Here is a 27634-nt window from a genome sequence, read left to right as displayed (position 1 = left end):
AGTCAAAAAGGAGTTAATGCAAGTGGCTGACTTATTGGGTAAAGTCTGAATAGATATAGATTTATCCATCAAAGGGTTTAAACAACAATTAAAGTCACCACCCATTATTAACTTATATTCATTTAGATTAGGTAAAAAAGTAAATAAGGACTTAAAAAAATCAGGACAATCCACATTTGGAGCATAAACATTAACCATAGCAACCTTTTTATTACAGAGTAAACCCGTAATTAACAAAAATCTACTATTCGGATCCGAAAGGATATCGTGTTGAACAAATGCAATAGAGGAGTCAATAAAAATTGAAACTCCCTTAACTTTGGCATTTGAATTCGAATGATACTGTTGACCCCGCCAAGACCTAAAAAAGCGATATTTGTCCTCCTTCCTCACATGAGTTTCTTGTACAAAAATGACATGAGCATTAAGTTTTTGGAATACTTTGAAAATCTTCTTTCGTTTAATCGGATGGTTTAAACCATTAGTATTCCAAGACACAAAGTTAATGGTTTGAGCCATGCTTCTAAAGTCAACCCTTTGGTATAGAAAGGGTTAACCAAATTATAAACTCATGCACCCGGAAGAGGAACAAAAATAAAGAGCGGACCCGGAAGTGATGACATTGTAGACATATTTGTAGTTCAAAAACAGCCCAAATGAAAAAACTAAAACAAACTGGTAAAAGAAAAATAAAATTAAAATTAAAATTATAAAACAGACCATCCCCCACCCCCACAAGAAAAAACAAAAAAGCCAAAATATGGCTAGAAAAAGGAAAAAATGAGACTTAATCTACCCCCATATCAGCGGGAGACCACTCTGTATTTAAAGGATATATATTTAAAAAAACCACCCCAACTTTAAAAATTATAAACGCAATATTAAAATCCATGCTTCTTAATATACTTAGTTGTAAAAAAAAGAATATAATCACTAAAAGTTTATAAATCGGGTTATAACCCAAACAAATCAAGAAAAATTTAAACTATGATAAGCGATGCATTATAGGAAGAAGACGAACAAAGAAAAAATAACGCCATCTTGAACAAAACCAAGGATATTTTTCCAAAAAACCACCATCTTAATAATAAAAAAAAATTCCCTTCAAAAGGTTAAAAATATACCCTCAAAGGAACAGAAATAATAGTCAAAAATATAGTATAATGGTTAAAGTGTATAAAACAGAGCGATTAATATATCGAAAACACACTTTAACTTAAATATGAAGTACAGGGTAAACCTACACCAATAACCAGAAACTAACTCTGGTTTGAGGAATCGAAAACCATCTTACACGATCAGAATCACTCATTAATTAGACAGAAGTATCAATATCAGTAGGGAAGTTCTCCTCCAGATACTTTCTCGCTTCAGAAGTAGAAAGAAAAACCTGCCGTGGAGCATTCAACGGAGAAATTCTGAGCTTCGCAGGATATAAGAGCGCAGGTTTTAGATTTTTCTCATAACATTCAGACATCAGAGGTTTAAAAAGAAGCCTTTTTTTCATAACCTCGGGACTAAATTCTTCCACCAAACGGAAGCAGTACTCTTGAAGTTTAATCATTCCAGCCCTCCGAGCCTCACGAATAAGTTGTTCCTTGTCGTGTACATAGTGAAACCGGACAATTACAACCGAGGGTTTAGCTGGAGCACTCGATGTCCGACGCCAAATTCTATGTTCTCAGTCAAGTAACGGGGGGTTCTCTGGAAAAACCGACGGGAAGGCATCTTTTAAAAGTTGAGCAAAATATTTCGAAGGATCGCCTTTTTCTATACCGTCTGGGAGACCAAGTATACGTAGGTTCTGTCTTCTGGACCGATTCTCCAAATTGACACTCTTGGCTTTAAGAGTTTCCACCAGTTTAATGGTCGAAATTAACTCCTGTTGCAATTTGTCGATTGTCAAATCCCGTTTCCGAGCTTCTTCTTGCAGAGACGCGATAAGAGCTTGCTGCTGATTAATTACTGAATCCGTCTTAACCATATAATCTTGAAAAGCCTTTATATCTTGTTTAAAGACTTCTGTAGTTCATCAAATTTTCTATCCAAAACCTCCATAAACAGTTCATAAGTTAACTCATTGCGTTGCGGATGAGCTTGCTTCTTTCCATTACCGTTCGGGTTACGCCCCGGTTCTCGTCCTTTGGATCTAAGAGCCATTTCTGTTTGCATATCTTCAAAAATTCACAATGAACTCTTAACGATAAGCCCAAGAAAATAGCAAGAATCTTTTGGTGTAGGTAAAAATAAGTTGGATAAGGGTGATCAAAGGTTAAAAAAAGTAAAGGTTATGGAGCGGATCAAAAACAGTCCTCACTCCATGAGCGTCTCCCGCTGACCTCGGTCACTGACTTCCATGTAGAATACGAACCATCTACAACCACCCTTTGCCTTCTGTGGGCAAACCAATTCTGGATCCACAAAGCAAGGTCTCTTTTGATCCCATGCCTCCTTACTTTCTGAATGAGTCTTGGGAGGGGAAATGCCTTATCAAATGCCTTAGTGAAATCTACATACAATACATCCACTGCTCGGCCTTCATCGATGCGTTTTGTTACATCCTCAAAGAATTTAATCAGACTCATAGGGCACGACCTGCCCTTGACAAAGCCACGCTGACTATCCCTAATCGGATTATGTCTCTACAAATGCTCATGAATCCTGCCTGTCAGGATCTTCAACAACTTGCCCACCATTGAAGACAGACTCACTGGTCTATAATTTCCTGGGTTATCTCTACTCCCTTTCATGAACAAGGGAACAACACTTGTAACCCTCCAATCTTCCGGTACTTCACCCATTCCTATTGATGCAAAGATCATTGCCAGAAGCTCAGCAGTCTCCTTCTTCGCTGCCCACAGTAGCCTGGGGTATACCTCATCCAGTCCTGGTGACTTATTTAACTTGATGCTTTTCAAAAGCTCCAGTAAATTCTCTTTCTTAATGTCTATGTGCTGAAGCGTTTCAGTCTGCTGTATGTCATCCCCACAATTGCCAAGGTCCTTTTTCCTGGTGAATACTGAAGCAAAGTATTCAATAAGTACCTCCGCTACCTCCTCCAACTCCATGCACAAGTTTCCACTATCGCACCTGATTGGTCCTATTCCCACACGGCTCATCCTCTTGCTGTTCACAGACCTGTAGAATGCCTTTGGATTTTCCTTAATCCTGCCTACCAAGGCCTTCTCATGGCCCCTTCTAGCTTCCTAATTTCATTCTTAAGCTCCTTCCTGGCAAACTTGTAATTTTCTAGAATTCTATCAGTAACTAGTTTCTTGAACCTTTCAAAAGCTTTACCTTTATTCTTAACTAGATTTTTCACATCCTTGGTACACCATGGTTCCTTAACCCTGCCTCAATGAAACATACCTATGCAGAACGCCATGCAAATGTTCCTGATCTTTTGCCACGTTTCTGCTGTGTATTTCCCTGAGAACATCCGCTCCCAATTTATGCTCCCAAGTTCCTGCCTAATAGCATCATATTTCCCCCTACCCCAATTAAATGCTTTCCCAAATTGTCTGCTGCTCCAGTGGTATGGTGAGGGAGATAGAATTGTGCTCACTACCTCCAAAATGCTCTCCACTGAGAGATCTGAGTCCTGACCAGGATCATTTCCCAATAGCAGATCAATTACAACCTCTCCTCTAGTTGGCTTATCTGCATATTGCATCAGGAAACCTTCCTGAACACACCTAACAAGCTCCACGCCATCTAAACTCCTTGTCTAAGGAGATGCCAGTCAATATTAGGAAAGTTTAAAAGCTTCCATCAAACAACCCTAATATTATTGTACTGTTCCATAATCTGCCTTCCTATCTGCTCCTCAATGTCCCTGTTACTATGGGGGAGGTCTATAAAAAACACCCAGTAGAGCTATTGTCACCTTCCTGTTTCTGACTTTCACCTACACTGATTCAGTAGATAATTCCTCCAAGTTACTCCTTTTCTGCAGCCGTGACGCTATCCCTGCTAAGCAGTGCCACGCCCCCACCTCTCTTGTCCCCCTCCCTGTCCTTTTTGAAACAACTAAAGCCTGGCCCACTCTGCAGCCATTCCTGACTCTGAGACATCCACGTCTCTGTAATGGCCACAACATCACAGAGCGTGGATTAATATGTGGAACTAAGTCATCCACCTTGTTTATGATGCTCCTTGTATTAAAGTAGACACATCTCAAACCATCAGGCTGAGTGCATCTATGCTCTAACATCAGCCTATCCTTCCTCACTGTTACGTAGACGCAACCCTGCAAAGTATCAGCTGTAACAGAACACACCTGGAGTCTGTTTTTTCCATTAACAAAACGTATTAGTAACTACGTCATATAGTAGCTGAAACCAGGTAAATCAGAAGTTAATGGTGTTATGCATATATTGGTGTACATATATAAATCCCCAGACTTCTTCAAAGCAAGGGTGGTAAGAGATACAGTCTTACAATGGTGTGGAAAAGAAAGCCAGTTCAGTCCACGGGATCGAAGTGAGAGAGAGAGAGAGAGATTTGTAATTCAAGTAAATAGGTGTCGGTCTTCCTCGATGCCCTCCAAATCTTCCAAGTTAGCCAAACGTGACCAACTTAGGAGCGCCGTCTTCAAGTGGCAATCTACCAACCCAGGCAAGGGTTAGACACACCGGTAGATTCCACAGGGTCGCCCTTACACGCGCTGGTAGTCACGGATTGATTCCTCTTAATCAATCCTCAGCCCCGCCCTTGTCAGCACTTAAATGTTCAGTGGCAATTCCTCCACCAGCCTTCGTGCATCTGCGGGTCCTGCAAAAGAGAGTTAGACTTGTTTAAACACCGGTGTGCTGAACACCAGCTGTCCATCATGTAGCTTTTCTCTCGCTCTCTCTGTCTCTCTGCAGGAAGCTGCTTGCACTGGACGTCTCTCTCTCTCTCTTACAGGCGTGAGTGATTCATAAAGGCACAGTCCATAATGAATAAAACTTAAGATTCCATCACACTCTCAAACTCCCTACAAGCTGCCTCGACTTGTGCTCCAACCTCCCCGTCCTCTGCCTCTTCACTTTGCTTCCCATCCCCCTGCAAATCTATTTTACATCCTCCCCAATAGCATTAGTAAACCTCCCCACCAGGATATTGGTCCCCTGAGGATTCAAGTGCAACATGTCCTTTTGGTACAGGTCACACCTGCCCCAGAAGAGGTCCCAATGATCTATAAATCTGAATCCCTGGCCCCTGCTCCAATCCTTGAGCCACGCATTTATCCTCCACCTCATTCTATTCCTATACTCACTGTCGTGTGGCACAGGCAGCAATCCCGAGATTACTACCCTTGAGATCCCTCTTCTCAGCTTCCTTCCTAACAACCTGTATTCTGCTTTCAGGACCTCATCCCTTTTTCTACCCACGCCGTTGGTACCAATATGTACCACGACTCCGGCTACTAACCCTACCGTTTCAGGATATTGTGGATGCGATAAGAAACACCACGAACCCTGGCACCTGGGAGGCAAACTACCATCCGTGTTTCATTTTCATGCCCACAGAATCGCCTGTCTGCCCCCTAACTATAGTGTCCCCTATTCCTGCTGCCATCCTCTTCAATTTCCTACCCTTCTGAGCCACAGGGCCAGCCTTGGTGCCAGAGGCACAGCCACTGTTGCTTTCCCCAAGTAGGTCATTTCTCTTCCCTCCCCCCTCCCCCCAACATTACTTAAAATGGAGTACTTATTGTAGAGGGGGACAGCCACCGGGGTGCTCTCCACTACCTGATGCCCTCCGCCCTCCCTTCCCTCTCCTGACGGTCACCCACTTATCAGTCTCCTGTGGCCCCGGGGTGACTACCTGCCTGGAGCTCCTGTCTATCACCTCCTCAACAAGCTGAAGGTCATCGAGCTGCCACTCCAGTTCCCTAACTTGGTCTCCAAGGGGCTGCAGCTTGATGCACCTGCCGCAGATGTGCCAGCCGGTAGGCTGGAAGTGTTCACTCTCAGGGTAGTGGGAGTGTGGAGAACGAGCTGCCACCACGTGGAGGATGTGGGGTCAATTTCAACACTTTAGAGAAATTTGCGTAAGTACATGGAGGGCTATGGTCCGGGTGCAGGTCGATAGACATGAGAAGCTTCTAGAATGCAAGTTGGGCTGTGAGAATGCAAGTGGATGCTTATAGAATTTGCAATGAGGGAAGAGCTGATAATTTTATGGATTCTGAGGCTTTGCAATTTGAGAATGGTCTTGGCTGTTTGACACCTCTATCGGTTGCTTGCATTTAATTTATTTTGTTGGGCCCTTTCTTCCAGTTTGCTTCTGTAGACCAGTGAGCCTGCTGTCAGTGCTGGTTAAGTTACTGGAAGGGATTCTGAAGGGCCGTATCTGTCAATATTTGGATGGATAAGGTGTAAATAGCTCAATGCCCATAATCCTGGTGGAACTCAGTGATGCCACCTAATGGCGTAGTGGTAGTTATTGAACTAATAACCCAGTAGGCCTCAATACAAAGCATTGACTCTCCATCTCTTCAATAAAAGCCGATATTCTCCATAGATCCACTGAATTCCTCCAGCATTTCACATTGTGCTCCGGATTTCTGCATCTACAATCTCTTGCGTTTCCAAGGCCCAATTAGGGATAAACAGCATGGCCTTGTGCATGGAAAATTGTCTCTGACAGAACTTCGAGTTTCTTGATGAGATATGGGTAGGGTCGTGGATGTTGTCTATGTGGACTTCTACAAAGCAGTTGAGAAGGTCCAAAGATTAAGATCTGGCTGGAGGGTGCTGACTCTGCTCTTCAGCACCAATTCCAGCACACAGACTGGAGAGCGTTTGCTGCCCATGCCACCACAGACTCTCAGATTAGCGTTGACTTGTATACCAACTCTGTCCTTGAGCACATCAACAAGTGTAGATAGAGTGACATCACAAAAACAAATAAAACTTTTCCCCGATCAGAAACCATAGATGAACAGAGAGGTTCGCCTCCTGCTCAAAGCCAGAGATTCAGCCTTCAGGTCTGGAGACCGGGAGGCTTACAGCTCAGCTAGGACCAACCATCGCCACATTGCCACCATCGTGCCAGTGCTGAAGCATTCCACTGCCACGGGCCTGAATGACTTCTGCCCAGTTGCACTCACCCCCATCATTGCAAAGTGCTTTGAGAGACTGGTTCTATCACATCTGAAATCCTGTCTGCCCACTACCCTGGACCCCCATCAATTAGCCTATCGCACCAACAGGTCAACAGAGGACACCATCTCCACGGCACTTCACTCTGTCCTGACCCACCTGGACAGCCCCAACTCTTACGTCAGATGCTGTTCATTGACTTTAGTTCGGCATTCAATACTGTGGCCCCCTCCAAGCTGATCGCCAAACTTCGCCAGCTTGGTATCAGCTCGTCTCTCTGCAATTGGACCTTTGACTTTCCGACTAACAGACCCCAATCTGTTAAGTTAGACAACCCCTCCTCCTCCACTCTCACCCTGAACACCGGCGTGCCTGAAGGTTGTGTGCTGAGCCCTCTTCTGTACTCCCTTTTCACCCATGACTGCCTTCTTGTACATGGTTCTAACTCCATAATCAAGTTCACAGAGGACACCACAGTGGTTGGCCTGATCAGAGGGGATGATGAGATGGCCTACAGGGACGAGGTTCAGCACCTGGCCACGTGGTGTGCCAACAACAGCCTGGCCCTTAACACCCAGAAGACCAAGGAGATCATTGTGGACTTCAGGCATGCTAGGAGCCACACTCATGTCCCCATCTACATCAATGGAGCTGTAGTGGAGCATGTATCAAGCTTCAGATTCCCTGATGTCCACATTTCTGAGGTTCTCACCTGGTCCCTGAACTCCTCCATCCTGATCAAAAAGGCGCAACAGCACCTTTATTTCCTGCAGAGCATCAAGAAAACTCACCTCTTTCCCAGGGTACTGACGGATCTTTACTGCTGTACCATTGAGAGCATACTCACCAACTGCATCTCAGGGTAGTATGGCAATTGTCCCATATTAGACCGCAAAACACTCCAGCGGGTGGTGAAAACTGCCCAGCGGATTATCGGCACCCAATTGCCCACCATTGAGAACATCTACCATAAACGCTGCCTGGGCAGGGCGAAAAGTGTTATGAAGAATACATCTCACCCTAACCATGGAATTTTACTCTCCTCCCATCCGGTAGGCACTGCTGGAGCCTCCGGTCCCACACCAGCAGGCACAGGAGGAGCTTCTTCCTTGAGGTTATGACCCTGCTGAACCTCACATCACAGCGCTAAGCATTATTGCACCCATATTGTACTGTCTCAGTACTTTCATATTTGTGTGCTGTAGCACTTACTTTTTATTTGCAGTTATTTTGTAAATAACATTATTCTCTGCATTTCTGGTTAGATGCTAACTGCATTTCATTGAGTTTGTATCTGTACTTGGCACAACGACAATAAAGTTGAATCTAATCTAGTATGGAAGGTTAGAATGCATTGGATCCATGGAAAGATAGCTGATTGGATGGTAGGAAGAGAGTAACAGTTGGGGCTTGTTTCTTGGACTGGAGGCCTGTGACTAGTGGTTTGCCACAGGAGTCAGTGCTGGAACTTCTGCCTTTCCTTATTGAGGTGCAGAATTTGGAAGTGAAAGTCTGAGGCAAGAACAGGGAATCTGGTTGATACTAAAATAGGTGGTCCGGTGGGCAGTGAAGAAGTTTCTGGAATATTACTGGGAGATGTTGATCATCTTGGGCCAAGGATTTACAAGCGGCTTTCTTCAACATATATATAAGTGTGAAATGTTGCATTTTGGAAGTTGTGCCTTGTGCAATGAATGGTTGAGCCCTGGGGAGTGTGTGAAACAGAGGGACCCAGGAGTACAAGTATTGAGTTCACTGAAAGCAGCACCCCAGGTAGACAGGAAGGCCAGTGGTCTGCTTATCTTCGTCGGTCGGGACACTGGCTTTTGGAGTTAGGAAGTTTTGTTGCAGTTTAAGTCATTGATAAGGGTGTACTTGGAGTACTATGTACAGTTTTTGTTACATGAAAGACTGCTGCCAGGGCAAAGAGGTTCTGATTTGCAGGGAGAGGTTGTGCTGGGTAGAACATATTCCTTGAAATGTAGAAGATTGAGGGATGACCTTGTGTATATCTCTCATGATTTTATCTGTCTGTATTGGTTGGATGCATATGGCCTTTTTCCTGGGAAAAGAGGATGGAAGAACAACTAGGTGGATATGTTTAAGCCATGTGATGAAAGATTGAAAAAAATATCCGAGGAACAGTTTCACTCAGAGGGTAGTGTGTTTGAAATGAGGTGTCGGAGAAAGTGGCTAAGACAAGTACAGTAACATTTAAGGCTTTGGGTAATCACATGAATAGGAGGGGCTTAAAGGAATTATGAATTAAATGTGGGAAAATGAACTTAAATGAATGGCATCTTAGTTGACATGGACCAGTTGGGCCAAAGGGGAACACAACATGCAAAGGCTCTACGGTGCAATGTTCAGCTTGTCACCAGGCCTCCGGAGGCTTCCAGACCGCCCTTACACCCTCTCCCATCTCCTCCTTGGGTATGGCCCAGGGAAGGGGAACGAGCTGACTCTGACCCTCTGAGAGGCCTTGTATCCAGTTAATGTTCAGGAGGCATTGGCCAGATCTCCTGAGGAGCTCTGGCAGGAGGTGATGCTGTGGTTGGAGACCCATCTTCTGTCAAAGCTTTGAGGCTTTGTTACACTTTGTATATGTTTCTAAAGCAGAATTATTTTTAAAATTTTAATTTTATGACTTGATTTATAAATTGGTTAATCTTTAATTTCATGCAATTTTTAAATTGAAAGTTGATTTAAAGTACATTAAGAAGTTACTGAAATAACATGAAGTGAGGCAGCTGTGACTGCAGTTGTCTTGGGCAAGGGCAGCAAGCTGAGGCTCTGGTACAGGTTTGTGAAAGCCTGGCAGAGATTAACCTGCAAATGGCTAATTACAAATCCCCACGTTTTCCACAAGTTATAGGAGCAGAATTAGGCCATTTGCCCCATGAAGTCTGTTCTGCCATTCCATCATGGCTGATTTATTATCCCCGTCAACACCACTCAACCCCATTCTCCTGCTTTTTGCCTATAACATTTGGTGCCATTAATAATCCAGAACCTATCAACTTCTGTTTAAATGTACCTCATGTCTTGGCCTCCACATCTGTCTGTGGCAATAATTCCACAGATTCACCGTCATCTGGCTAAAGAAATTCCTCCTAATCTCTGTTTCATTCTGAGGCTGTACTCTCTGGTTGTAGATTCCCAGGCTATAGAAAGCATCGTCTCCACACCCACTCTATGTAGGCCTTTCAATTTGCAGTGAGATTCCACTCGCTCTCTTCCTCCCACCACCCCACCACCAATTGCCCTAAAGGGATTCTGTTCCTCGCTCCTCTGTTGATTTGTTGGTCTTGTTGGTGTGTCTCTCCCACTGCTATGACCCTAATCTGAAGAATTCCATCCTTCTGCATGAAGTTTTCACTTTTCATTCCATTGTTCACATTTTAAATGTCCTTTAGCAGAATCTCTGTAAGTGTTTCAATTTAGGATTGTTCTCTTTCCATCAGAGAATTCCTCCTGCTTCAATCTACCATTGCTGTCATTCCAATTGAGAGTTTGCCTCATTTGTAAAGTCTCTGTAATGTTCCAATATACAGTAACATTCCCATATGCAAATGTAAAACATTCCATGGAATATTCGTAGCAAGTACTGTGCATACTATATTAGATTAAACTAGACTTTCCTTAAATGCTATTGCTGGCTCCTCTTAAATGTCCTCTCATTTTAAATGCCCCTTTGCAGCTTGGATTTTCACTATGTAACTCTTCCCTGGCACGTCTCGTCCTCCAGCCTGATTTTTTTTTTTGTCACCCCAGATCTCTGAAATTCCTGCTGACTTTCCTCAGCTTTGTTCTAAATCTTGCATCATTCCTTGCCTCTTTCTATTACTATCCAGAAGCCTTCGCCGCTATCCATCCTCGGTGTTACTTCCCTGGACGTTTCATCCCAGTTGATCAGTGTTCCTTGTAACATTGCATGGTGCCATATACAGTTCATATTAACATTTAGATCTGTGGTGAGCCTCTCCACAGGTAAGCTATCTAAAAGGAAAGTCATAAAGGAATTCAGACCTTTCTGTCATAACCGGTCCTAGCTGACTCATTGCCCACCCGATATACTGTGTGGCTCCCACTGCGTCCCAATTTCCTGCATTTGACGCATATTCTGGTAAGATCTGCCTCTTCAAGTGTCCCTTATTGTATCTGCCTCAACCACTTTCTCTGCCAGCTCATTCTATATATTCACCATCCTTTGCGTGGAAAGAGTCTCTCAAATTACCTTTAAATCTTTCCCCTTTCACCCTGAACCTGTGCCCCCTAATGTTGGACTCTCCTACCCTGGGGAAAAGACCATTACCCTTCACCTTAGCTATGTCCTTCCTAACTTTAAATGCTTTTGTGAAGTCACCCTTCATTCTTCTAGGTTCCAAGGAATGAGGACCGAGCCTGGTCACCTCCCTCTAACTCAAGCCTTCTAGTCTTAGCAACATCCTCATAAATCTCTTTATGCTGTCCAGTTCAACCACATCCTTCCTATTTCAGGATGCCAGAAACTGTACACAACACTCCAACTTGTAGAACTACAGCATTACATCTGCTCCCACACTCAATGCTCTGTCTGATGAAGGCCAGTGTGCTAAACACCTTTTTTTCATCACGCTCTCTGCCTGTGTTTTTGCTTTCAATAAACTATGCACTTGAGTTTTCATTACACTCCCATTCGTAGTACAAGACTTTACAAAATGCATCACCTCATACTTATCTGCACTGAAATCCATTTGCCACTTATCTGGTCAGTTCCCCAACTGATCAAGGGAAGGTATATGAGAATCTTCCCTTTTGAGACATGGGCAATATTATTTTGCCAACTGTTCTGTGATCAAGAGTGGTTGAATTACTGTTTGTAAATCAGGAGGAGAGCCGTACTGGCCTTCAGGAGGAGAGTGATTGGCTTGCTTCAGTGGCATCTGCTCCAGACTTGACAATTAAGGTTAAAGGTAGCACAGGTCTAATACTCCCTTGCTTAGTCTCTGAGCAGTTTTGGGTTGTTTTCAAGTAACTACTAAACACCGTACTGCTCCACAAAAAGCTAATTTCACGATATATGTAGTGACAATAAACTTCATTCTGATTCTTTAATGTTAAAAATTAATGGTTTCGTTAAATGTGTGGGTTCTATGCCAGAGGTGGCAATGAGGTTTAAGTAGAGAAGTCATGAACTTGGAGATATTCCAGCTGAAGGCATTGGTATTACTGTAACAAGCAAGAGCTAGACACAGGATACAGAAGATAAAGGAAACTAATACGTTGATATTGAAGATTTAAACACAACAAATTCAAAATCGCTTAATATTATTTCCTGTCCACAATATAAAGGATGAAATAAGTTTTACTCCAGATCCAATGCAGCATAACTGGTATGTGCAGCTGGTCTCTCACCAGCAATGCAACCCCAGCAAATTCACAGGTGAAGTGCTGCCTCACCTGGACAGACTGTTTAGGTCCCAGAATGGAGGTGAGGGAGGTGTAGCACTTTGGCCGCTTGCAGGGATGTGCCGTGAGGAAGATCAGCGGGGAGGGACGAATGGGCAAGGGAATCACGGAGGGAGTGATCCCTGCAGAAAGTGTGTGTGGGGTGTTGGGGAAAGGTAAAGATATGTTTAGTGGATGGAGGAAGTTGCAGAGAATGATGTGTTAGATGCAGAAGCTCACGGGAGGTTGGTAAGGACGAGGAGCCCTGTCATTGGTTAAGGTGGTGGGAAGATGGGGAGATAGACGAAGCTAAGTGAGGATGAAGGTAGGTGGGTGGGGGAGAGGAATGATGTGATGGGTGGAGAAGGTAAAGGACTGAATAAAAAGGAATCTGATAGGAGAGCAGAGTGGGCCATTGGAGAAGGGGTTGGGGATAGGCAAGTGAAGAGAAGGGGTAAGAGGGGAACCAGTATGGGGAATAGAAAAAGAGAAAGGGGGAGGGAGGAGGAATTACCAGGTGAGAGAAACTAATGTTCTGGTTGGAGGTAATCCAGATAGAACAAGAAGTGTTCCTCCTCCAATCTTCAAAAGTCCTCTTCGTGGCAATAGTAGAGGCCATGGATCGAGTGGGAAGTGAAATGAAAATGGTTTGCCATTGGGAAACCCTGCCTGTTGTGGATGGAGCGACGGAGACTGAAAGGTCTCACTGCACACTCCCAGCATTCTGCTCGTTGTTCCTGAAAGACAACCTGCATGCAAACAGGCCATTTCCTCAAATGAGTCCATGCCCGCCAATGGGCACCCATCCATTTTAATCCCTTTGCCCAGCACTTGGTACGTGGCCTTCTTGCCCAAGTGCTCATCTAGACATGAATTGGAATGGTTTATTATGGCCACATGTAATCAGTGTAAAGCTTGTCGTTCATACTTCTCGTCCAGATCAATTTATTACACGGTGTGTTGAGGAAGCACAAGGTAAAGCTTTAATAGAATGCAGGATAAAGTGCAATAACTACAGAGAAAACAGTATAGGTAGACAACAAGGTGCAAGATGATAACCAGGTAGATCGAAGTCAAGAGTCCAATGCTGGGAACCCATTGAATCTTCTTATAACTGCAGGTAGAAGCTGTCTTTAACCCATGCCGAGCTCATTGGTTTCATCAACTTTCCCTCCATCTTCCATCCTGCCCTTAAATTTACCTGGTCCATTTCCGATACCTCCCTCCCCTTTCTCGATCTCACTCCCTATCTCTGGAGATAGCTTATCTACTGATGTCTATTACAGACCCACAGATTCTCACAGCTACCTGGACTATACTGCTTCCCACACAGTAGGTTATAAAAACGCCATCCCTTTCCCTCGATTCCTCTGTTTCTGCTGCATCTGCTCTCAGGATGAGGTTTTTCATTGCAGAAATAAGGAGGTGTCCTCCTCCTTCAAAGAAAGAGGCTTTCCTTCCTCCACCATCAAAACTGCCATTTCGCATATGTCTGCCCTCACCCCATCCTCCCGCCATCACACCAGGGATAGGGTTCCTCTTGTCCTCTCTTACCACCCCACCGACCTCCACATCCAGCACATAATTCTCAATAGGATCCCACCATCAAGTGCATCTTTCCCTCCCCCACACTCTTTGCTTTCTGCAGGTATTTCTCCCTACATGACTCACTTGCTCATTTGTCCTTCCCCACTGACCTCCCTATCCTTGCAAGAGGAACAAGTCCTACATCTGCCCCTACACCTCCATCACTACCATGCAGGACCCTAAACAGTCCTTCCAGGTAAGATGACACTTCACCTGTGAGTCTGTTGGGGTTATACACTGTGTCCAGTGCTCCTGCTGTGACCTCCTGTATATCAGTGAGACCTGACGCAGATTGGAAGACCGCTTCTCCAAGCATCTACACTTCAACCGCCAGAAGAAGCGGGATCTCCAAGTGGCCATCCATTTTAATTCCACTTCCCATTCCCATTCCGAAATGCCAATCCATAGCCTCCTCTACGGTTATGATGGGACCACACTCAAGTTGGAGGAACAACACCTTATATTCTGTCTGGGTAGTCTCCAAACTGATGGTATGAACATTGATTTCTCAAACTTCAGGTAATGCCCCCGCATCACCATTCCCCATCCCCTTTTCCCTCTCTCGTTTTGTCTCCTTGCCTGCCCATCACCTCCCTCCGGTGTTTCTCCCCCTTTTCTTTCTTCCATGGCTTTCTTTTTCTCTCCTATAAGAATCTTCCTTCTCCAGCTCTGTATCTCTTTCATCAATCAACTTCCCAACTCTTTACTTCATCCCTCCCCCTCCCAGTTTCACGTAACACTTTGTGTTTCTCTCTCTCTCTGTTCTGTACATTGACTGTACTTTTTTTTCCATAGATGTTGCCTGGCCTGCTGAGTTCCTCCAGCATTTTGTGTGTGTTGCTTTGGATTTCCAGCATCTTCAGAGTTTCTCTTGTATTTACAAGGTGTGGTTGGGTTTTTGATTATGCCTGCTGCCTTACCACGGTGGCGAGAAGGACAGATAATCCAATGTTTAAATGTTGCCAGTGACCCAGCTTCACTTAATCTCTGGTATAGTGTATTCCAAGTACTGCCACACCCTGGTGAAGAAAGCTGTCTCATATTCCTTTTAGATCTTTTCCACATTATCTAAAATCTATATCCTCTCATTTTAGAAACATAGAAAACCTACAGCACAATTTATCTACCTCTTGAATAAGGGAAAGGTTCCTGCAGTTTTTTCTGTCTATACCCCTCAATGTTATATACCTCAAGCATGCCTCTTCCTAGCCTCCACTCCAGAGAAAACAGACGTAGCTTCTCCACTCTCCACGTAGCGGAACTGCTCCATTTTAAGCAACGTCCTGGTGAGTCCCTTCTACACCCCTTCCAGCACTGTTACGTTAGTTCCATATTCCTCTGTACCTGATTGTTTCAATGCCAGTTACTGCGTCACTTCACAACTGAAATGGAAAATGGAGGTGATACTTTGGCCTAGCTGTGAAGGGGTGGATATGACAGGAGTAGGTCCTGGTTGGATTGGACTGTAGATGTGCAGTCGTACTGGATGGGATAGGTGCTGCAAAAGTAAACCCTTACCTGGTTTTGGGATCACATTAATACCAAGACTGACACCTGAAACCCGATGGGGACCAATATGCTTGTGGGAAGGTTTATTAGAGCTTTTAGGGAGGGTTTAAACGAATTTGGCAGGGGGTGGGAACCAGAGTGAAGGGACTCGGGGTAGATAGCGAGCAGTCAGACTGTCAGGAAGGGCAGGCAGATGATAGGACAAAGTTGCAGCCAGCAGGGTGAGTATCAGTGCATTTGGCATGCAAAGTCAAACAGGGTAGCAAACACGGTACTCAAAGTGTTATATCTCAGTGCACGGAGCATAAGAAGTAAGGTGGATGATCTTGTTGCGTTATTACAGATCGTCAGGTATGATGTTGTGGACTTCACTGAACCGTGGCTGAAGGGTAGTTGTAGTTGAGAGCCGAATGTCCAAGGTTACACGTTATATCGGAGAAATAGGAAGGAGGCAGAGGGGGTGGTGTGGCTCTTCTGGTAAAGAATGGCATCAAATCAGTAGAAAGATGTTGAATCCTTGTGGGTTGAGTTAAGAAACTGCAAGGGTAAAAGGACTCAGGCCTCCCAACTGTAGCTGGAATGTGGAACACAAATTACAACGGGAAATAGAAAAGGTGTGTCAAAAGGGCAATGTTATGATAGTCATGGGGGGTTTGAACATGCAGGTCGATTGGGAAAATCAGGTTGGGAATGGATCTCGAGAGTGAGTTGGTTGAATGCCTACGAGATGGCTTTTTAGAGCAGTTTGTTATTGAGCCTACTAGGGGATCAGCTATACTGGTTTGGGTGTTATGTAATGAACTGGAGGAGATTAGGGAGCTTAAGGTAAAAGAACCCTTAGAAGGCAGTGATCAGAATATGACTGAGTTCAACTTGAAATTTGAAGGGGAGAAAGTAAAGTCTGACTTAGCAGTATTTCAGTGGAGTAAAGAGTATTACAAGTGGTATGAGAGAGGAGTTGGCCAAAGGAAATTGGAAGGAGATGCTGGCAGGGATGACAACAGAGCAACAATGGTGTGATTTTCTGGGAAAAATGAGGAAGGTGCTGGGTAGATAGATAGATAGATAGATACTTTATTCATCCCCATGGGGAAATTCAACATTTTTTCCAATGTCCCATACACTTGTTGTATCAAAACTAATTACATACAATACTTAACTCAGTAATAATATGATATTCATCTAAATCACTTTCTCAAAAAGCATTAATAATAGTTTTTTAAAAGTTCTTAAGTCCTGGCGGTTGAATTGTAAAGCCTAATGGCATTGGGGAGTATTGACCTCTTCATCCTGTCTGAGGAGCATTGCATCGATAGTAACCTGTCGCTGAAGCTGCTTCTCTGTCTCTGGATGGTGCTATGTAGAGGATGTTCAGAGTTATCCATAATTGACCGTAGCCTACTCAGCGCCCTTCGCTCAGCCACCGATGTTAAACTCTCCAGAACTTTGCCCACGACAGAGCCCGCCTTCCTTACCAGCTTGTTAAGACGTGAGGCGTCCCTCTTCTTAATGCTTCCTCCCCAACACGCCACCACAAAGAAGAGGGCGCTCTCCACAACTGACCTATAGAACATCTTCAGCATCTCACTACAGACATTGAATGACGCCAACCTTCTAAGGAAGTACAGTCGACTCTGTGCCTTCCTGCACAAGGCATCTGTGTTGGCAGTCCAGTCTAGCTTCTCGTCTAACTGTACTCCCAGATACTTGTAGGTCTTAACCTGCTCCACACATTCTCCATTAATGGTCACTGGCTCCATATGAGGCCTAGATCTCCTGAAGTCCACTACCACCTCCTTGGTCTTGGTGATATTGAGACGCAGGTAGTTTGAGTTGCACCATATCACAAAGTCCTGTATCAGTTTCCTATACTCCTCCTCCTGTCCATTCCTGACGCACCCCACTATGGCCGTGTCATCAGCGAACTTCTGCACATGGCAGGACTCCGAGTTATATTGGAAGTCTGATGTGTACAGGATGAACAGGACCGGAGAGAGTACGGTTCCCTGCGGCGCTCTTGTGCTGCTGACCACCGTGTCAGACTTACAGTCTCCCAACCGCACATACTGAGGTCTATCTGTCAAGTAATCCACTATCCAATCCACCATGTGAGAGTCTACTCCCATCTCCGTTAGTTTATGCCTTAAGATCTTGGGCTGGATGGTGTTAAAGGCACTAGAGAAGTCAAGGAATGTAATCCTCACAGCACAACTGACCCCATCTAGGTGAGAGAGTGATTTGTGCAGCAGATACGTGATAGCATCCTCCACTCCCACCTTCTCCTTATATGCAAACTGAAGAGGATCCCGGGCGTGCCTGGTTTGTGGCCTCAGATTCTGTATTATCAGCCGCTCCATGGTCTTCATCAGGTGCGACGTCAAGGCAACAGGTCTGAAGTCATTCAACTCCTTTGGTTGTGGTTTCTTCGGTACCGGGACAATACAGGATGTTTTCCACTGTCTGGGTACTCTTCTCTGCTCCAGGCTCATGTTGAAGATGCGCTGTAGTGGTTCTCCCAGCTCAGTCGCACAGGCCCTCAGTAATCGTGGGGAAACTCCATCCGGTCCAGCCGCCTTGCTGGTACAGATCTTCCTCAGTTGACCTTCCACCTGTGCAGCCGTAATCCTGGGCGTGGGCAAGGTCTCCTGTGAGTGGCTATTTTCCTGTGAGGGAAGTAAGCCTGGTGTGGAGTTCTGCGGTGAGGATGAGATTGTGCTGTCGAACCTATTGAAGAAGTTGTTCAGCTGGTTCGCTTTCTCCGCATCTCCACTTATGTTTGCCCCCCGCTTTGCACCGCATCCGGTGATGATCTTCATCCCATCCCACACCTCCTTCATGCTTTTTTTCTGCAGCTTTTGTTCTAGCTTCCTCCTATACTGCTCCTTTGCCCCCCTTATCTGTACTCTGAGTTCCTTCTGAACTCTTTTAAGCTCTAACCGATCACCATCTTTAAAGGCCCTCTTCTTCTGGTTTAGGAGGCCTTTGATGTGACTAGTGATCCAGGGCTTATTATTGGGATAGCAGCGAACAGTTCTAACAGGAACAACGGCATCCACACAAAAGTTTATATAGTTTTTGTATTCCAAAAACAAAAATAAAAATGGCAAGTAGTACAACTGTGGCTAAAGAGGGAAGTCAAAACTAATGTAAAAGCAAAAGAGAGGGCATACAACAACGCAAAAATTATCAGGAAGACAATGGATTGGGAAGCTTTTAAAACCCTACAGAGAGCAACTAAAAGAATCATCAGGAGGGAAAAGATGAAATATGAAAGCAAGCTAGCAAACAATATCAAACTGGATAGTAAAAGCTTTTTCAAGTATGCGGGGAAAAAATAATAAGAGAGATAGGAATGGATATAGGGCCGCTAGAAAATGAGGCCGGAGAAATAATAATGAGGGACAAGGAGATGGCAGATGAACTAAATGAGTGTTTTGCATCAGACTTTATTGTGGAAGATGTCGTGGTTTTTCCTGCTTTTCAAATGACCAGGAGACGCAGAAGATTCTTCAAGAAGGGTTAAACTTTAATTTGCAAATCAAAGCTGAGACAGTCATTGAGCTGGTCGCTGACTGCCTACCGATTCTCGATTCTCGGACACAGCGGCTTTTTAAAGCAATCTCCTGGTTTAGCTGCATTAACATATCCAAGCGGTCTATAGGTCCACAGCCGACACGTTCAAAGCAAAACATCTCTTAGCTACCTTGTATTAACACATATTGTCTCCTACATAGCTTTAGTTACACAGCCGACAAGTTCAAAGCAAAACATCTCTTAGCTACCTTTTATTAACACATATTGTCGTCTACATTCAATTGGATACATGCAGAGCCCATAGCAAACTTCAGAGCTGACTACCTCTGATTAGCATATATTAACACATCATTGTCTTTTAGCATTTCACACAGTTTTGGTTACACAGCAAATAATGCAAGTTTAGCACATAGCCAACTTCAAAGCTGGCGACCTCTCCTATACCAACACACCATTGTCTCTAGTATTCCACATAGTTTTTAGCATTAAGTTTTATACTCCATAATTTTTTATACTCCAATAAAGACACAATCAGTATGCCTAATGTTGTATGTGTGAAGGAAGAGAAGTGGGAGCAGTTACTATCACAAGAGAGAAGGTGCTCAAAAAGCTGAAAGACCTAAAGATACATAAGTCACCCGGACCTACTGTACTGTAGTGCTCTGTGACTCTAGACCCACATATTCTGGTCCTAAAGCCCAGTGAGCAGTCCTGTAATGCCTGCTTGTGTAATATGCACTCATTTGCTGAGGTGAGGCCACTTGTGCATTATCTGAATATTTTTCTTGTTAATGCAACATAATTGATTATATTTCTTATCCAAATCAGCTGTAACGGAAGAAGTAAATGGCAGCTCTGGCTCATCGATGTTACTGGATCCCAAATTTACGGTCGATCTCAGCAAGGAAGAAGTTGTTTGGGAGTGGAAGAAATGGAATAGCATGAAATCTCTAAATATTTTAGATCACGTCCCTAGTAGATCACCCATGTTTCCAAGTGAACAGTTTGAACACCGTTTACAGTTCAATATTTCTAATGGGGCGCTGACGATAAATCCAGTGGAACGCCGTGATCAAGGAATTTACATGGTATACATACAGGGGGAAAAGAAGAAAGAACTACATTTGCGTGTTTCCGGTGAGTTACCTTGCTAATTTGTGATGCTATATGTAAAATACTCAACAAATTGCCTGCCATTGTTTCCATTTGAGGATAAGTGGGATACCGGACCTGAAAACCAAAATACAGAAGTTGAATGTAGCTGTTCATTCAGCCAAGGCAGCAATGATACATCTGGCAGCCCACGGAGACGTCTGCACGGCATAGTGACCCGCATCTATCCCTGGACTGGTGAGATGCGAGGTGGAGAACTGTTGTCTGACTTAAGGGTTGAATTTTGGGGAAGAGAGTGAAGTGGAAGTGTGGACCGATGGGGAAATTGCAGATGGAGGATAGAAAGTGAGGGGAGAAATGTGTGCAAATGAGACAAAGTAGGATTATTGCAGTCTCTTCTGAGCCTCAGTTCCATTTCATTCTCCCCCACCCCACTCTAAAGCATGTCTGTGACAGTATACCGTGAGGTCAGTAATGTGTTCTACTTTCCGTGACCCTTATTGCTGAGGCAGAGACTAGGATATCAGTAAGTTGCCTGTGGGAAGATGAACAGCATTAAGAATGGTGTTTGGGTCTGGAGGGTGATCCAAAAAGAGGGAGGAATGAAGACCCGGAGAACTCTGAAAACTATGTTGCATATGTGGAATGAGCTGTCGGTGGAAGCTTTCAAGACAAGTACAATTACAGTGATTAATTGACATTTGTACAGGTACTTGGATTAAAAGTTACATGGGCCAGATGCAGGAAAATTAGACTAGTTTAGTTAGACATCATGGTCAGCATGGAGGAGTTGGGTTAAAGGGCCTGTTTCTGTGCTCTATGACATTGACCCTACAACAGTTTACATTAACAAACACTGATGGCCTGTTCAGGGGCTATGTTGAAGTTTTGAATCAGCTCAAGGTGATGGGGTGGGGTGTGGGGGGGCAGCCGGGAAAGTGTTAACAGAAAACAGGAGCAAGGAAATTGAAGTGTCCTTGGCATTGCATCTAGGAAGAGTCCTGGTCTTTAGGAGGTTTTACTGGAATTTGAGGAAGTATCTGACATTTCAGTCGGGCCAGGCAAATCAGGAAGCTGGTAGGAGTTTTCAGAATTCCGAGTACTATCGAGAGTTGAGAGGAAATTCATCTTGCACTGGCAGCAGGTTTGAGAACCAGAAGCCACAGGGGTACAATCACTGGAAGTCACTGGCAGCAACATTTCTCATCCCATTATGCTGAACACTGACACTCCCCGGGACTGTGTGCTCCGCCTAATACTGTTCACACTGCTGATGCAGAGTGTGTTGCAAGATCAGGCTCAAACCGTGTCATCAAGTTTGCAGATGACACAACAGTGGTTGGCCTATCAGGTACAATGACTAGACAGAGTATAGAGCGGAAGTGGAGTGGCTGGTGGATTGGTGTAAGAAGAACGTGGTGTAAGAAGATCAAGGAAATCTTGTGAACTTCAGAAAGATACAAATACATCACTCCCTATAGAGAGAGTTAAGTGCTCCAAATTCCTGGGAGTTCACATCAAGGATGACCTCACCTAGTCCCTTAATATCACCTCCCTGAGCAAGAAGGCATAGTAGCATCTCAACTTCCTAAGAAGATTGAGGCAAGCCAGGTTCTCCCTCCTTAACTCCCACCCTCTAACTCTGTTTTACAGGAGCACTTTTGAGAGCTTCCTGACAAGTTTCAACTCCATTTGGTATGGAACAGTTGAGCATCAGACCTGAAGTCCCTACAAAGTACTGTGAGAACAGCTGAGAGGACCCTGAGGGTCTCTCTACCATCCATCAGGGTTATTTATCAGGAATGCTGCATACGCAGGGCCCTTAGTATTATCAAGGTTTCCTCCTCCTCTCACCCCCCCCCCATTCATCCAGTATCATCTTTGACTTTCTACCATCACGGCGGAGACTATGATGTATAAAAGCATGAATGGTTAGAATGAGAAATACTTTCTTCCCCTAGGCCATTAGGTTTCTGAACTCCCTGCCACTGGTTAATCTTTTCCATACCTTACAATATTTAATGTTCAGTGTACTTTAATTTTTTATTTATGTGTGATTCATCTGTAAATTTTGTCCTTGCCTTCATAAGTTATTGTGTGTGTTATGTGTGTTATATGCTTTACATCCTAGTTTGGAGAAATGTTGTCTTGTTTTTATATACATTATATGGTTATATACTTTATATACATGTATATAGCTAAATGACAAACTTTCCTTGCCAATCCCAAGAAGGCTCTGGACCTTTGTGAACCAGGCCTTTACATCCACTATCATTCACATATCGTCATCAAGCACAGGAACAATTCATTTGGCCAACAGTGTCTACACCCATCTACATTAATCCTGCACTAATCACATTTTACTAATCCCAGTTTACCCTCTCTACATTTGCATCAGCTCCTTCTAGGTATTACCAGTACCTGAGGTCCCTGTAAAAAGTATTCACCCCCCCCCCCCCCCCCCCCCCCGGATGTTCTCGTTTTTTACTGTTTTACCACATTGAATCACAACGGATTTAATTTGGCTTTTTATGACACTGAGCAACGAAAAAGACTCGTGTGTCAAAGTAAAAATGGATCTCTACAAAGTGATCTAAATTAATTACAAATATAAAACACAAAGTAATTGATTGCACAAGTATCCACCCTTTCACGTCATTATTTAGTAGATGCAGCTAAGACAGCAATTACAGCCTTGAGTCTGTGTGGATAGGTCTCTATATCAGCTTTGCACATCAGGACACTGCAATTTTTCCCCATTCTTCTTCACCAAAACTGTTCAAGCTCTGTGAGATTGCATGGGGATTGTGAGTGAACAGCCCTTTTCAAGTCCAGCCAAGAATTCTCAGTTGGATGGATGTCTGGCCTCTGACTTGGCCACTGCAGGACAATAAATTTGTTGTTTTTAAGCCAATCCTTTGTAGCTTTGGCTTTATTCTTGGATTCATTGACTTGTTGAAAAACAAATCTTCTCCCAAGGTGAAGTTCTCTTGAAGACTGCGTCAGATATTTCTCCAGGATTTCCCTGTATTTTGCAGCATTCATTTTAACCTCTACTTTCACAAGCCTTCCAGGGCCTGCTTCAGTGAAGCATCCCCATAGCATGATGCAGCCACCACCGTGCTTCATGGAAGAATGGTGTGTTTCTGATGATGTGTGGTGTTTGGCTTGCACCAAACAGCATTTAGTCTGATGGCCAAAAAGTTCAGTTTTGGCTTCATCAAACCATAGAACCTTCTTCCAACTGGCTTCAGAGTCTCCACAAACTCTAGCCAAGATTTTGTGTGAGTTTTTTTCAACAATGGCTTGTATTTGCCATTCTCTCATAAAGCTGTGACTGGTGAAGCACCTGGGCAGCAGTTGTTGTATGCATGGTTTCTCCCATCTCAGCCACTGAAGCTTGTAACTCTTCCTAGAGCTGATTCACCAGGAGTTGGACCTTCCAGATACAAGTGTATTTTTACTACAATCAATTGAAACACCTTGACTGCACACAATGATCTCTATTTAACTAATTAAAGTGACTTCTAAAACCAATTGGCTACGTCAGTGATGATTTGGTTTTGTGGCGACCCACTTCCCAGCGCACTCGAACCGGCTCACAAAGTGGCGCACGCCGGCATTGAGGCCGGTCCCAAAGAGGACGCCAAGCCTACTTCACCAGCAAGGGGAAAAGCCCGCGCGCAGAATGGGACTGTGAATACTCGACCCCTACAGTATTCCGGCCCGGGGAGGGTGGGAACAGGAAGGCTTTAAAGCGAGGCCGCAAACTTTAAATAAACCTCTTTTGCAACTGCAGCTCACCGACTACGTGTCGTTATTTGCAGCACACCACTACAATTGGTGACCTCGACAGTCTAAACGATATTTGGACCGATGATGAACGACGTTGCATCTGTTCATGCAGTTTCGTTAAAACTGCCAAGCTTCTGGACACTGCGACCTCACCTATGGTTCCAGCAAGCAGAAGCCCAATTCCACATTCGGCAGATAACCTCAGATGCCACACGTTACTACTACGTGGTGAGCTCCCTCGACCAGGAGACAGCCGCCCAGGTTGGGGAGTTCATACAGTTGCCCCCGGAGGACAGCAAATACACAGAATTCAAAGCCTTGCTCATAAGGACTTTCGGACTCTCATGGCGCGAGCGGGCTACCCGCTTACTGCACCTGGATGGTTTGGGAGACAGACCGCCATCGGCTTTGATGAATGAGATGCTGGCCATAGCCGGAGGACACAAGCCCTGCCTCATGTTTGAGCAGGCGTTCCTAGAGTAGCTGCCCGAGGACATACGCTGCTGCTGTCCGACGTGGACTTCAGCGACCCCCGGAAGGTGGCGGCCCGGGCAGAAGTGCTGTGGAAAGCCAAGAAGGAGAGTGGGGCATCCATCGCACAGATCACCAGGCCATGCTTCCAGCAGCAGACCAGACCAGGCCCGGCCGCAGAGCCCACTAACCCCAGAGGCAGGGGTGAGACCAACAAACAATAGTGTTTCTACCACCAGCAGTGGGGCACAGAAGCCTGCTGCTGTAGCCCGCCCTGCAAGTTCCCGGGAAATGCCAGGGCCAGCTGCCGCTGATGGCTACGGTGGCTGGCCATCAGGATAGCCTGATGCAACAGGGGGATGGAGACCATGCGGCGACTACCGCAGGCTGAACGAGGCTACAACACCGGACCGCTACCCTGTGCCGCACATTCAGGACTTTGCAGCAAACCTGCACGGCGCACGGATCTTCTCCAAGGTAGACCTCATCCGCGGATACCATCAAATCCCGATGCATCCGGACAATGTCCCCAAAACGGCACTCATCACCCCGTTCGGTCTTTTCGAGTTCCTCCGCATGCCGTTCGGCCTAAAGAATGCCGCACAGACTTTTCAGCGGTTAATGGACCCGGTGGGACGCGACCTGGACTTCGCTTTCATCTATTTGGACGACATCCTCATAGCCAGCAGCAGTCATCAGGAGCATCTGTCCCACCTCCGTCAACTCTACGCCCGACTGAGTGAATACAGCCTGACAATCAACCCGGCCAAATGCCGATCGACTTCCTGGGCCACAGGATTACTGAAGACGGGACAACCCCTCTGCCCGCCAAGGTAGTCGCGGTCCGCCACTTCCCCCTACCCAACACACTCGAAGGCCTGCAGGAATTCGTGGGTATGGTGAATTTCTACCACCACTTCCTCCCATCAGCAGCCTGAATCATGCACCCCCTGTTCGCCCTGATGTTGGGTAAGGGCAAGGACGTTACCTGGGACGAGGAGTCCACCGCCGCTTTCATTAAAACCAAAGAAGCCTTGGCAAATGCCGCGATGCTAGTGCAGCCCAGAACGGACGTCCCTACCGCCCTCACAGTGGACGCATCTAACACGGTGGAGTGCTGGAACAACTCATTGAGGGTCGCCGGCAACCCCTGGCGTTTTTCAGCAAACACCTACGACCACCGGAGCTCAAATACAGTGCTTTCGACCGGGAACTGTTGGCCCTTCACCGCGTTCATAGACCACAAACCGCTTACCTTTGCGTTCACGAAAGCATCTAACCCCTGGTCGTCCCGCCAGCAGCAACATCTGTCCTACATCTCCGAATACATGATGGATGTCTGGCAAGTCTCGGGAAAGGACAATGTCATGGTGGATGCCCTCTCCCGCCCTAACATCCAAGCCCTGTCCCAGGGGGTAGACTATGAAGCGCTGGCGGAGGCGCAGCAGGCAGATGAGGAGATCCCGAGTTACAGAACCGCAGTTTCCGGTTTGCAGCTCCAGGACCTCCCCGTAGGCCCAGGTGAGAGGACCCTACTCTGTGACGTCACCACCGGCCAACCCCGTCCCATCGTCCCGGCAGCCTGGCGGCGGCGCATTTTCAACTCCATTCACAACTTAGTACACCCCTCCATCCGGACAACCGTCCGGATGGTAGCCAACAGGTTCATTTGGCACGGACTCCGCAAGCAGGTCAGTGAATGGGCCAAAACGTGCATGCACTGCCAAACAGTCAAGGTGCAGCGGCACATCAAAGCCCTGCCGCAGCAGTTCCACCCCACCCACTGGCGTTTCAACCACATTCATGTGGATATCGTGGGCCCCCTGCCAGTGTCGCGAGGAGCGCGGCACCTCCTGACTATCATGGACCGGTTCACAAGATGGCCAGAGGCAGTCCTGCTCACCGACACCACCTCCGAATCCTGTGCCCGAGCACTGACCGCAACCTGGGTATCTCGCTTTGGTGTCCCGGCCCACATTACCTCCGACAGAGGCGCCCAGTTCACCTCCAGCCTGTGGTCAGCTATGGCCAGCCTTTTGGGGACACAGCTGCACCACACAACTGCCTATCACCCACAGTTGAACGGACTAGTGGAGCGTTTCCACCGTCACCTGAAGTCGGCTCTCATGGCCTGCCTCAAAGGGCCTAACTGGGTGGACGAGCTTCCCTGGGTCCTGCTCGGAATCCGCACGGCGCCCAAAGAGGATCTACACACCTCGTCGGCCGAGTTGGTGTACGGCGCACCCCTGGTTGTCCCGGGAGAGTTCATACCAGCCCCAAGGGGGCAAGAGGAAGAACCCACAGTAGTCCTGGACAGACTACGCGAGAGGCTTGGTAACCTGGCCCCCATACCCACTTCACAGCATGGGCAGAACCCGACCCGCGTATCCAAAGACCTGCAAAACTGTAAGTTTGTTTTTGTATGACGGGGCGGACACTGGACACCGCTACAATGGCCCTACGAGGGGCCGTTCACGGTGATCAGAAACAACGGGTCCACTTTCGTGCTGGACATTGGGGGGAAAGAGGAGGTTTTCACAGTGGACCGACTCAAACCGGCCCACGTGGACTTGGCACAGCCGGTCGAGGTTCAGGCACCGCGGCGCAGAGGCAGACCTACCAAACAGAGTCCGACCCAGACTGAGGACATTGGGGGGTGTATCACTGGTTCTGGGGGGTGGGGGTTATGTGGCGACCCACTTCGCAGCGCACTCGAACCGGCTCACAAAGTGGCACGCGCCGGCATTGAGGCTGGTCCCAAAGAGTGCGCCAAGCCTGCTTCACCAGCAAGGGGAAAAGCCCGCACATTGGACGGGACTGTGAATACGTGCCCCCTACAGTATTCCTGCCCAGAGAAGGCGGGAAGAGAAGGCTTTAAGGCGAGGCCGTGAAGTTTGAATAAACCTCTTTTGCAACTGCAGCTCACCGACTACGTGTCGTTATTTCAGCGCTGTGTGTAGCACACCGCTACAGTTTGTCATATCAAGGGGGGTGAATATCTTTGCAGTCAATTATTGTGTTTTATATATGTAATTAACTTAGATCACTTTGTAGAGATTTGTTTTCACTTTGACATGAAAGTCTTTTTCTGTTGATCAGTGTCA

At 45.8% G+C, this 27634-nt stretch overlaps 1 protein-coding gene across 2 annotated transcripts in view; it reads left to right on the top strand.

Moving 5' to 3' along the window:
- Positions 1–27634, top strand: part of LOC140716663 (uncharacterized) — an 80994-nt gene that overhangs the window by 8601 nt on the left and 44759 nt on the right. The window contains exons 1-2 of one of the 2 annotated variants that reach the window (XM_073029491.1): positions 14914–14992; positions 19980–20288. In XM_073029491.1, the coding sequence (XP_072885592.1) occupies positions 20018–20288 (271 nt within the window). In that variant the 5' untranslated portion in view covers positions 14914–14992; positions 19980–20017. Of the gene's footprint in view, positions 1–14913; positions 14993–19979; positions 20289–27634 lie in introns of those variants that run through there. The other variant, XM_073029485.1, reaches the window with a different exon arrangement.

Source organism: Hemitrygon akajei, chromosome 2 (genome assembly GCF_048418815.1).
Source record: "Hemitrygon akajei chromosome 2, sHemAka1.3, whole genome shotgun sequence".
NCBI lineage: Eukaryota > Metazoa > Chordata > Chondrichthyes > Myliobatiformes > Dasyatidae > Hemitrygon > Hemitrygon akajei.
This window is presented reverse-complemented; position numbering and strand designations above follow the sequence as displayed.